General features: G+C 34.2%; 1 protein-coding gene across 2 annotated transcripts in view; it reads left to right on the top strand.

The window, feature by feature from the left end:
- The window catches only part of Pld (Phospholipase D), a 45,558-nt gene that overhangs the window by 2,469 nt on the left and 30,523 nt on the right, over positions 1 to 12,566 (top strand). For both annotated transcript variants that reach the window (XM_089704037.1, XM_089704036.1), the window contains exons 2-9: positions 302 to 502; positions 1,929 to 2,085; positions 3,683 to 3,952; positions 4,449 to 4,569; positions 5,272 to 5,423; positions 9,765 to 9,896; positions 10,141 to 10,289; positions 10,888 to 11,123. In XM_089704037.1, coding sequence (XP_089560163.1) covers positions 334 to 502; positions 1,929 to 2,085; positions 3,683 to 3,952; positions 4,449 to 4,569; positions 5,272 to 5,423; positions 9,765 to 9,896; positions 10,141 to 10,289; positions 10,888 to 11,123 — 1,386 coding nt within the window. In that variant the 5' untranslated portion in view covers positions 302 to 333. The remainder of the gene's footprint in view (positions 1 to 301; positions 503 to 1,928; positions 2,086 to 3,682; positions 3,953 to 4,448; positions 4,570 to 5,271; positions 5,424 to 9,764; positions 9,897 to 10,140; positions 10,290 to 10,887; positions 11,124 to 12,566) is intronic.

Here is a 12,566-nt window from a genome sequence, read left to right as displayed (position 1 = left end):
TTTAATACCAATAAATAATTGAATTATAGTAATCACTCAAACTCAAACATTTATTTATTCAATTAGACTTCTACTAGAAGCGCTTTTGAATCATCATGACAAAGTTTTACTTATTACCACCCATTATGAATACTACCTGAGAGACTAGCCAGTCCTAGGGCCGTATCCCTTATTTCCAGAAAGTTTACGTCGTCACTTGAACTGACTGAAAAATTCATATTATACCATAATTAACTATGGCTGGCGATCCCCTGGTAACATTAACAACATCACCGTCCAAAAAATACAATTTTGTTTCCAGATGAAGAACTATACGGTTACACAAACCAAGCCATGGAACCACCGACCCCTTCCACCCCTGGTGATTGTCTTCAAGGAGTATTTCAAACATTGGACTCATTGACGCCAGGCCTGGATTCAGACTTTGACGAATGTCTCGCTGTGCCAGAATCTCTGTCAGTAATTGAAATAGACAAGTGTAAAGAGGAGACGGATGCTTCATGTAAGATTTTTTTATAATACAATCATTATTTTTATTACAAACAAAGTTTAAAGTTTAAAATGTATTTAAATCATTGATGAAGTAAATGTATGTGTGTATGTGTAGTTTGTTAATAATTTACAGTGTTTAATTTAACTATATTTATTATCATAAAATAAGGGCTCTGCCTCACTAAGTCGCCATGGCAACGTCGCCAGCGTACGTACTATTGAAATGATGGGTATTTACCCAACTTGGCGTCGGTTTGGCAACGCCGCCAAATTTAAGGTTGCTGTATATACTGCTTGGACGTGTAGACTGTGACTACACCATGGCATCTCAACGAGGAAGAGTGCTATTTTTTTGTAGATATTCTAGTACATACTTATATATTTAGTAAAAATTATTATCTGCAACAAATTATAGATATTTGCCTTGTTTTTATTAGTGCATAATATAAACCAATTAAGGACATCTTCATTTAAAATTTTCTTGAATTCAATTCAAATTAATGATTCATCATCTACCAAAATGATTATATGAGTGTTTACATTACTGACTCAAGATTAGATATTTTAACTCACCATTCAGCTATTGATATATCTAGTACTTAGATAAAAAACAAAGACACCGACAAACAATACATATTATATAAATTACTAACCATGAAATAATATTATGAAATAAGTACATCAAATCAGTATAGTTCCCACCAAAAAACGCCTTTCTACTTTCATGGATGTGTCTTGTATGAATTATTGCACATATTTTTCATACTTAATAAAAAATTAGGAATTTATTTTACATTGATATTTCTAATTACTCCACATTCCTACTTACTATAAGGAAAAGCACGGATTTGTTTTTATTCATCTTTACAAAATATTTAATAGATAAATATAATTTCAAACTAGAACATTATTTCTGTTCTGTAAGTAACTATCCGCTTCTATTTTTAACTGATGTTCCAAAAATCAGACAAATTTTCTCAATTTTTTTAACTATATTATAATGTCAAGGAGTAAAGACCTTATGATAAGGTATAAGTACCTCAGTCATGTGTATTTTTAATTATTATCTTTCTTAATGATTCATACTGAAAGCTTTTGTTATGTTGATAAAAAGATAAGATATGAAGTGATGTTTCTATAACAATAATAATTAATTAAGCGAAACAAGTTCAAATATTTCTAATAGTTTTTAATAAGTACTTCTATAAGTGGCACTTCTTGACATGCCTCTGGAATGAAATCTGCAACAAAAAAATGTTTTTTTTATAGATTGTAATATCTTTCCTTCATCAAACATTAATATTTGCATTCTTATTTCTATTCTAGGTTTATTATAAATAGTTTACGTAAACATTGTTTCTAAAGAAATATGAAAGAATTCGGGATGTTTTTATTTATAATACGCACACTCAAATAGATTATTTATTTTGTTTCAGCGCCGCTCGTGAAATCCGTACCATACAGAAGTATCCACGCGCCGCCAATAAAGTTTAAATCGGTGCATAGAAAAGTGTTCATTCCGGCTGTTGAAATAAAGGTCAGATTCGTGGAGAACGAAAGGAGCGTTACGACACACCTATTGAATCCTAACTTGTGAGTTTTATAAACAAAACTAATTTTATAATATTGTAAAATGTTCTAAGAATTCTTTATTAACGAATATTTTTCTCTCATAGGTTCTAAAATAGATTGATTAAATAATATGAAAGGGATGTACACAGAAATGAACAATTTACAAATTTTCTAAAAGTATGTTGTTAATTTAATAATAAGTATGTAGTGTAATTAATACCTAGTTCAATTATTTTTTTAGTATAAGAGCTCGGTCTAACATTTAAGTTTTTGTTTTTAAACATGTGATTTACGTAAATGTACGCATTATGTCAAAGAGAATACGTAATTACGTTTAGACGCACATAATTTGTAAAAACTGATAATATCGTAAGCAAAACAATAGCACCTCATACATTTTCATGTGTCATATACTGCAGTAGTGATTTATAGATTTTTTGCTAAGACTGACGTAGATTTGTATGTAAATTATTGATAATATTTAGATTTGCGTAGTTCAATAAGAAGATAAGTTAGATACTAGAAGATAATAATATAGATAAAATAGTCGAATTAGACATTAACCTATTAGGTAAAAATTACATAACAAAAAGGTACATATATAGAAAATTTCTCGTTTAAGTTAATAAGTTTACTAAAAACGTTAACATGGGTGTATGGAACCCAAATTTATCCCATCTCAATTCACACATGATTACGACATACCAGCAAATAGACGTCACTATGACGTCAAAGTTCTGAACGTACGTGTGTACAATAGGCATGACGAAAGATTTTGAAATCCTCTTCCTTAATGTGTGTATACGTTTACTATACAAGAAAAACCCTATATTTCGGTAATATACTTAAATTTAACGAAGATAAAAGCCATTTTCCAAAAAATATTTATTAACTGTGCCAAAACAGCTCGCAGGTGTCATGGCGTAGGCGTGACGTCACACTTTGGTAAATACGTAATTATTTGTACGCGTTGCGAAGAAAATTAAAAAAAATATTTATTTAATATGTGTTATAGAAACGAATTTCAAAGTTTATAAGTGGTGTGCAGTATTGCAGTGTGAATCCACATAAAAATAATGCTCAAAAATGTGTTAGTAATTATTTTAAGCGAGAAAATAATAAGAAATGATTGTATAAAGTTGGCGCGGAGAACCCCGAACCATGTATTCGTGAATTCGCAATTATATTTCTGTTCTGAGTCGATAAAGCATACGTGAAACAATAGAAAATAAATAAAAATGCGTATTCTCAACATATTCATAACAACAAAAAACATCTGACGTGAGTTGTTTACTTAAGCGTGACGTCACGCGTGTTTTAGTCAAAATGGCCAACTGCAGTATTTCAATGTTTTATTTTATTGATAATCTCATTAATCTTAATGTTTTTAAGATTTCTAAGTCACTATATGTAATTTATCTATTATACATTTTCCCTTAAAAACACTAATACGATCATTTATGGATACTGTCGTCATGCCTATTGTTGTAATAGCAACTTAATTAACCGAAGTTCCCAAAACGAGTTCGGCTCTCATTATACCCATTTAGTCGAATTATTATTAATAACGCAATACATTTAACGTATCCATTCATAACCATAATATGTCTCAATCTAGGTATACAATAAACCTACAGCACGGGGATTTCAAATGGACAATCAAAAAGCGATACAAACACATATTATACCTGCACCAACAATTAGCGCTTTATAGGACATCGCTGAAAATCCCGTTTCCCACTAAAGCGCATAAAACTAGACGGGCGAGTTTCAAGAACACGGTCGATACTGAGGAGAAGGCTGAAAGGATGGCGCTTGAAGCGCTGCCGGGGAGCAACCCGAAGCGGCGGGAACCTAGGCCCAGGAAGCGGAAAGGCGCTTTGCCTAGGTAAAATTTTATATTTTCCTAAAATAATATTCATGTGTTTGATTTTTATACTTTTTTATAAACTAGCTTCACTTGATGATAATGATACAGATAGCGATAATTTAAAAAGACAAATTTCATTTTTCATTTTAACTGAAGGACAAGCTAAGCAGAACTTATCCAGAAATTGTTGAAACTGGACAAGACTCACACTAACAACAATTTTAGTAAGATCTCTTAAGATAACTTTTTCTTCTTTGATGATATTATAACACATGAAAATTTAACCAAAGATGTCAAACACTTTGAAAAAAAAAGATAATGCAAATTCAGGAACGTATAATTCAAGTGAAATTATCAACCTCATCTTTTTGACATTTAAAAGTAATACATACTTAAATCAAAACTATAATAAAATCAATAGGAAAGTTCCTACCATATAATAAGCATGCCTTATACATTATAATCCATATATAAGCTATTGATAATTACTGAACACGATAATTATTGATAACAGATTTCCCCGTAAGCCCGAAGTGATGATCACATACGAAGGCATTCAACTGCGTATGAAACAACTGGAGGAGTACTTATACAACTTGCTCAATATATCTATTTATAGGAATCACCATGAGACTGTGAGTCATTTGATTGTGTACTGTTATTGGTATTTATTTACGGTTGGTATTCGATGCACGGAAAATGATGTAGATCAATTGATTTACGCCATATGAATGTTATTGAACTATTACGTTTCATGAAATTTTTTACAATAATCTTACCCTAACCACAGACTAATAATAATATACTACGTATGCCCTAACTGATCTATATACGGATTGTCAAACAGATAAAACTCTTATAAAAAGTATAGGTTCCAACAGAAAGACAATTTGATCACCTAAAAGATTTACCTTAAAACAAATTCTTTTAATGTCAGAGTTATAAAAAGATCGTCTCCAAATCACAAGCAGAACGGGAATTTCTCATTCTTCCCATCATAATACACTTTCCATATGGTATTGTCAAGACGTAGACCGCTTACTGGCATTTAAATTAACATAACATCTAAAACATATTTCTCCACTTCCCTTTCCATACCAGATCAAAAAAAATTGGTTGTCTGTAAAGTCGGTTTACTGACGATAGTTGAACGTGACAACGTCTGAAGGCCGATTGTGCTTCTTTGTCGCTCGTTCCGTGCTCTCGCTTGCACTTCAAGCCTTACATGGAACGCCTCAGAGCGAGGTAACGCCGCATGAGTCATGTTTTTTCGTGCGTGCAGCCGGCTCTATCGAATTATAAGACGTTGTCACGTCAAAAATAACATCTAATTGCAGGTGGAATTTCTAGAGGTATCACAAATGTCGTTCATAACGGAACTAGGGTCAAAAGGCAAGGAGGGTATGATAGAAAAACGGACAGGGTCCACTCGGCCCGGGCAGGCGGGCTGCAACTGCTGCGGGCTGCTCGGCAACATGGTGTGTGTGCGGTGAGACTTTGTGATCATTAGAGATACATATATACACAATATACATTAACCACTTTTTATAACACAAAAAAAAACACATTAACAACCCTTTATCCCACTAGGGGACACGAGCCTTCTTCATCTTCTTCTTTTTCTTAAGTGGCAACCCTAATGTTTATTTGCATACATTATTATTTTGTCACTAGCTGCTCCGCGCGGTTTCACCCCCGTGGCTCCTCTCCCGTTGGTCGTAGCGTGATGATATATAGCCTATAGCCTTCCTCGATAAATGAGCTATCTAACACCGAAAGAATTTTTCAAATCGGACCAGTAGTTCCCGAGATTAGCGCGTTCAAACAAACAAACAAACTCTTCAGCTTTATAATATTAGTATAGATTACGACTGACATTAATTAAAACATTAATTAATTTAAGTGTATAGGTATATTAAGAAGAGCTGGAACGTCAACACATTTACACATTGCACATGTTAGGCCGGGAGATACTGACACAAAATTTCGGGTCATTTGTAACAGGATGGCGGTCTAGAGGGGTCTTATTTATTTTATTTATTTTTTTAAACACTTTATTGTGCTGCCAACATAACAAAAGTGGGTACAATAGGACTTAAACTAGTACAAACAACACAGAGGGCGGCCTTATTACTAACAAGTAATCTCTTCCAGGCAACCAACAGATTGTGTGAAAAACAATATTACTACAGCGGAGGTAGGTAAAAAGTTAAACATAAATAGATGTTACTAAAAATACAGTCATAATATACACACTAAAATAAGATATAATATACCATACCAAAAGATATAGAATACATATAATAATATAATGCTATAAATAAAATAAATATAATAATATATAAATACATCATAAAAATATAAACATAATATACTATAAAATATACTACAAAATACTATATCGATTCAAACGCAAGATTTAAAAAGTGGTCAGGGGTCTTAGTAGCAATGACAAAAAGAAAAATGATGGTCAGAACGCTGGTACCGGCGGACTAGTCGCGTGGGCGTTAGTCACACTCGTCGGATAATTAGCGAAAGTCCAACGATTTGTACCACAAAAATTTTAGAATTTACCGATAGCCCTTAAAAAAGATGTAGGCGGTAGTGTCATGCCATACTTTGACGATGTGACTTACAGTCCGCCATACCGACGTGAATGCGTTGATTTAAAAAAAACAATTCAACCATTTGTACCGGGCTAACTTTTGCACAGGTAACCATCGTCGTGCAGCCATTTACTAAAATCACCATGCCATACTTTTCGGACGATTCCAAATGGTCGCCATACCGCGGAAAATCTGCAAATTTTTGAATTTTTTTTTCTCGCCAAACGATTTGTACCACCCTACATTTTTTTTCAACAACTCCTGAATGATTATAAATAGAAGTGTGATAATGCCATACCTGTGGGAGGTGACGAATGTGTATAAGATTTTTTTCTTATTGTAAGATTTTATTCGTAGTTTGAACGATTTGTTGCAGTATGGCACTAATTTTTCCCTCTATTAAAAGTATGGCAAATATAATAATGGTCACGTTGCATCATATACTTTCCAAAAATGCCGTACTGGTACAAATCGCCAATTCTTTTCATTTTTTTTTACGTCTTGGCTTAAGTCTTACAATCATCCGCCCCATGTTTGCATTCTGCGATATTTTTTTCTAGGTAGAATTGTATACAAACAAACAGAATATAATGATCCCATACTGTAAAAAATTATTTTACGTATTGTACAGTCGTATTTTTGAAACGTGACGAATAAATTAATTTTTCAAGTATGGCAGCACTTTTTCCCCCTACTAGAAGTATGGCAAATATAATAATGGTCACATTTTATCAAATACTCTCCAAAAATCCAAATGCAATACTGGTACAAATTGTTTGGCGAAAAAAAATTTTTTTTTTGCAGATTTTCGGCGGTATGGTGGCCATTTGGAATCGTCCGAAAAGTATGGCATGGCGATTTTCGTAAATGTCTGCACGATGATGATTACCTGTGCAAAAGTTAGCCTGGTACAAATGGTTGAATTGTTTTTTTTTTAAATCAACGCATCGCGTCGGTATGGGGGGCTGTAAGTTACACCGGAAAAGTATGGCATGACACTACCGCCTACATCTTTTTTATGGGCTATCGGTAAATTCTAAAATTTTTGTGTTACAAATCGTTTGACTTTCGCTATTTATCCGACGAGTTCAACTAACGCCCACGCAACTAGTCCGCCGGTACCAGCGTTCTGACCATCATTTTTCTTTTAGTCATTGCGTAATAATGCTAGGCGTCCATTACAGGCGGATCGGGCCGGGCCGCATCGCAACGGGCCGTCTCTAATGGACGCGCTGTTTGCTCCTGCGTCCACCTGTACGGGGCGCGGCGGATCGCCTAGGCGGATTTTATCTAACAGACGCTCGCCGCTCACATCCGCCTGCCTGCGTCCACTAGACGGGTCGGGGCGGGCCGGGCCGCAGCGCACCGCCGGCAGAAATCCGCCTGCGAAGCGATATCCGCCAATGCGTTGCGGCCCGCCCCGGCCCGATCCGTCGCTAATGGACGATGTTTCATACAAAACATAGGCCGGCGTATTTTTGCGTTGCGATGCGGCCCGGCCCGATCCGCCTAGTGGACGCCAGCCATAAGACCTCTGTAGAACCGCCATTCTGTTACAATTGACCCGAAATTTTGTGTCAGTATCTCCCGGCCTATGTATGTGTCATATTTTTCAATTGTTTATAAATACAGGGTGATGTAATTGGTGTAGTACGAATATCTAAAAATCTATGAAGAATTTTGTGATACAGTAAATGGAAGAATTATAGACTATTTTACAGTATTTAATAAAATCATTTAATTTTTTGTTCATTTTCATTAGAAATGTCAATTTTTCTCACCAAGGTGGAAATTTAGATGATAAGGATCTTGTTAGAAAAATATAAATTTTGACTAAAATCGGCATTTTTACCAATAACAGTGTGATAATGAGCTTTTACTAAATCAGGCACACTTCTCGAACTCTATATTTTCTCTTGTATCGGCTTTTCGGTAACATTTCAAAAGAAAAAATTTCATCTGATCAAAGTAACGATACCACAGCTAACATTTGACAGTATGTACATAAACAAAATGATGTCGATAAAAACATTTCAGGTCGTTTGAGAAATTTGCCATTGCCAAAAAAGCTCATTATCACACTGTTTGTATGCATTTTCTGAGTAAATTTACTATGGTAATGTATATTATATTTTAGACCATTAGAAAGTAGATATATTTCAACGAACAAAAAGCCCCCAAACTTTTTGTAAAAAGCTGATATTTCGACGTCAGAATTTTCGATTGAAAATTAGGTTGTTTTTTTGGTATTAAGTTGAAATAAGGCGAAAAAATAAATATTTTCAATCAAATAAATTACAGTGTATTTGAGACACAATAAGGTAACTTTTCACCAAATATAGTAGAAAAAATTTTTTTCTGAAAAAGAAATAAAAAACCAATAACTTGGTTTTTTGAATATTTCACCTAAATTTTGAGGTTATGTGAAAAAATTGTTAATACAAAAGTACAACTTTTGTACTTTTTATTACCTACAACTTTGCCATTGAACTTTTTTCCATAGGACTTGTAGTTTTGTTGGAAATCAAGAGAAACCATTTTTTAGCCTTAAAAGCTCCCCCCCTCCCACTTCCCGAACTCGGATTGTCTGTAATTTATTTTTCCTTTAATTTTTATCACATTCTCCTCCTTTTCTAATGGGTTTCATCCTACTACTATTTTTTTTAGGTTTTTATCATTTTGGAAGGGATTGGCCCTGGTGTATGTTGGGAGTGAGCGCACGTGTTATTTGTATTGTTTTTATGTCCTGAAATTTAATTATTATTTGATAATTGAATAATTATTAATACTTTTATCCAATTGATTATTATTAGAATAAATAATTAACTTCATCAATTGATTTACTTTTAAATTACTTACCTTTAATTTTACAGGTAAATTATGAGAGCTTTCATAATTATATTTGCATATATTTATCTACAACGCACCATTTTACAATTCAAGTCTAAAATGAAACTAGAGTCGCATTTATTTTTGAACATACTGTAAGTGAAATTGCATAAGTGTGAGTACTGTGAACATGCCAGCTTTCCTTAATTGACCGATACTCTTATGAAACTATTTAGTCACTATTTAGTCACTACACTAGATTCTAGTGTACATACATCAACTTATGGTCGTTATTGATGCTGATCTTAACGTTACAAACCTTTTGTGAATGTATAGTATTACCTAGTTATTAAATATTTATATTTAGTACCTAAAATCTCTTTTCAATTCTTCAGATGCAATTATTTCTGTACTGGCCTTGTATGCGCAAAATGGCAAGAGAGATGGTTATTTGTGAAAGACACCTTCTTCGGGTATATCAGACCCAGCGATGGTGTTGTTAAAGGCGTCATGCTATTTGATCAAGGGTGAGCATTTTTAATAGGTCTTATTTTTTTTTTAATTTGGTGGGTATTACCAAAAATAATATATAATATAGCATAATTTTTAATTCGTAAATCCTGTTGTCTGTGACAAATATTTATGATTAATTAATATTTTACAGTTTTCCTGGAAAAGTGAGTATTGTTACATATAAATTATAAAGTCATATTTAATATTAATAATTATTCTATAATTATCGTAATATAATAAATGATTTTTTTTCCACAGTTTCGAAGTATCAAGCGGTATGTACTCCACGGGACTTAGCAATGGATTACAAATACTCAATCAACACAGACAGCTCGTTATCAAGTGTTGGACGAAACGGAAAAGCAAGGAGTGGATGCATTACTTGAAAACTGTTGCCAATCAGTCTGGTGAGTTGGGAATTTGATTCTTAGATATAAAGGAATAAGGTTCAAAATTTATAAGGTTAATTCATTATTAAGATGTAAGTGTCTAACCAGTCCAGATTTCGATGTTAATGTGTAGGGAATATGGTTCAAATTTGAATGGTGCAGGTCTGTGCCAAGTGGCGTGGTGAGTTGGGAATTACATGTTTACCGAATAAGTACAGAATCGATTGTCAATAAGAATGTTTCAATATTTACCTGATATGGCTCACGTCACAAGATCTTTGTTAATTTTTTTAGATACCTATTTTAATTTTCTGTACAAAGCCGCAACTTTTTAAATAAAAAAGACGTGTGGCGCTCGGGGACTGCCGCGGTAAAGCTATTGCATGCTATACCTTCAAGCCACACCTCCGCGCCCGTCGGAGTGGGGAGCGTGAGGTTTTTTCGTTACGGAATTTCTCGATTCGGTCCCCGCGCTCATGGCTCGCGATAGAAGCTATGCAATAGCTTAATAAGTTCATTATTTAAGTTAGTAATATTAAAATTATTTCTATTTTTTAGTGTTTGATTTTACGCGAGTATTATACATTCATAAATTAAAGATTTCTATTTTTTCCAGCCCGTGACTTCACCTACCCAAACGTCCACCATTCATTCGCTCCCCCCCGACCGTCCACCCCGGTGGCTATGTTCGTGGATGGCTCGCCTTATCTCTCTGCCGTGGCTGATGCTATGGAGCTAGCCAGAGAGGAAATATTCATAGCCGATTGGTGGCTGAGCCCAGAAATATATATGAAGAGGCCAGCTCTAAATGGGGATTATTGGAGACTAGATACTTTGTTGAAGCGGAAAGCGGTAAGGATCTAATAATTAGAAGTATTTATCAAATGGTTTGCTATATCCACAGAACATATAAAAGAGGTTAGAATGGCAATAATTCGCCGTTCCTATGAGAACCGGTGTCGCCTGTGGGTGTGGCCGAGTCCGCGCAAGTCCGCTTACGCACATATTTGCAATTTCAAATCTAGCCAATCATAGCGCCGCGCGATCACGCGTTTTAAAATGGAACGAATCATACGCATGATGATGATGTGAGCAGTGCTCATATCCTTGGCGCGTCTGCCCCGCCTACAATGCCTTTCTAACCTCTTTTATATGTTCTGTGGCTATATCTCTGTGGCTGATGCTATGGAGCTAGCCAGAGAGGAAATCTTCATAGCTGACTGGTGGCTAAGCCCAGAGATATATATGAAGAGACCAGCTCTAAATGGAGATTATTGGAGGTTGGATACATTGTTGAAGCGGAAAGCGGTAAGGAATTAAAGATAGAAATATTCTGTTTAACCTATCAGTAAATTCACGAGTATGAAATTTACGTAAAAAAGTTTTAAATTAAGGTGATTGCTACGATCTGTTCCCAGCCAATATCCCGCTAGATGGCGCTGAATTCTACATTTCTAGTTTATTTGAGTTTTTGCGTAATTGGAATAGTCATCAAACCTAGGAATAGTCATGGCGGTTACTGAATATTATATTTTATTGAAATATGTTATATCATTGCCTTAAAATCCACCCAATTCGGTAAAATTATGCGTTTTAACATCTGTCATTGCATACAGGGTCGTTTACACACACAGACGTATACAAAAATGATAAAGATTTAACTCTAGATGGCGTGAATGTAAAGCGCGTCACACACGGTGAAGATACTACCTATAATATTTTATCTAATCTAGTAATATTTTATATTACAGTATCTTAAGGTATCCGGTATCAGCGTTCTGACCATCATTTTTCTTTTTTCGCTGTAGAACCGCCATCCTGTTACAAATGACCCACAAAGGAGAATGACCACGGGTGGTATCGGTAAAATTTTAGTTGTGCCACGTATTCGTTATATTGTTAATTCCTATTTGTATTTATAATGATCATATGTATCAATATTAAGTCTTAATTAAACCGGATAAATTGAAATAATAGTAAAAGTAAAAGTTTTTCTTTTGAAACATGTATGACTACGTATGGAATCGGTAAAATACTAGTTGTGTCACGTGTTCGTGATATTGTTAATTCCTATTTGTATTTATAATGATCATATTTATCACTATTAAGTTGTAATTATACCGAATAAATAGAAATAAAAGTAAAAGTTTTGTTTTGACACATACCTATATCTATCTCTCTTGCAAACGTCATATGTCATAGTTTCTATTTGAAATGTCAAATGAATGTGTTCGACGCATTGTTCGATGTTATTTTGAAATAATGTTTAAATTACGATTTACTTTTCACATTTGT

The sequence above is a fragment of the Colias philodice genome, chromosome 15, assembly GCF_061535455.1.
Source record: "Colias philodice isolate Cphi_HAF_F1 chromosome 15, ilColPhil1 Martin Lab GWU primary, whole genome shotgun sequence".
Lineage (NCBI taxonomy): Eukaryota > Metazoa > Arthropoda > Insecta > Lepidoptera > Pieridae > Colias > Colias philodice.
The sequence above is the reverse complement of the archived record's forward strand: the minus strand, read 5'-3'. Positions and strand labels throughout refer to the sequence as shown.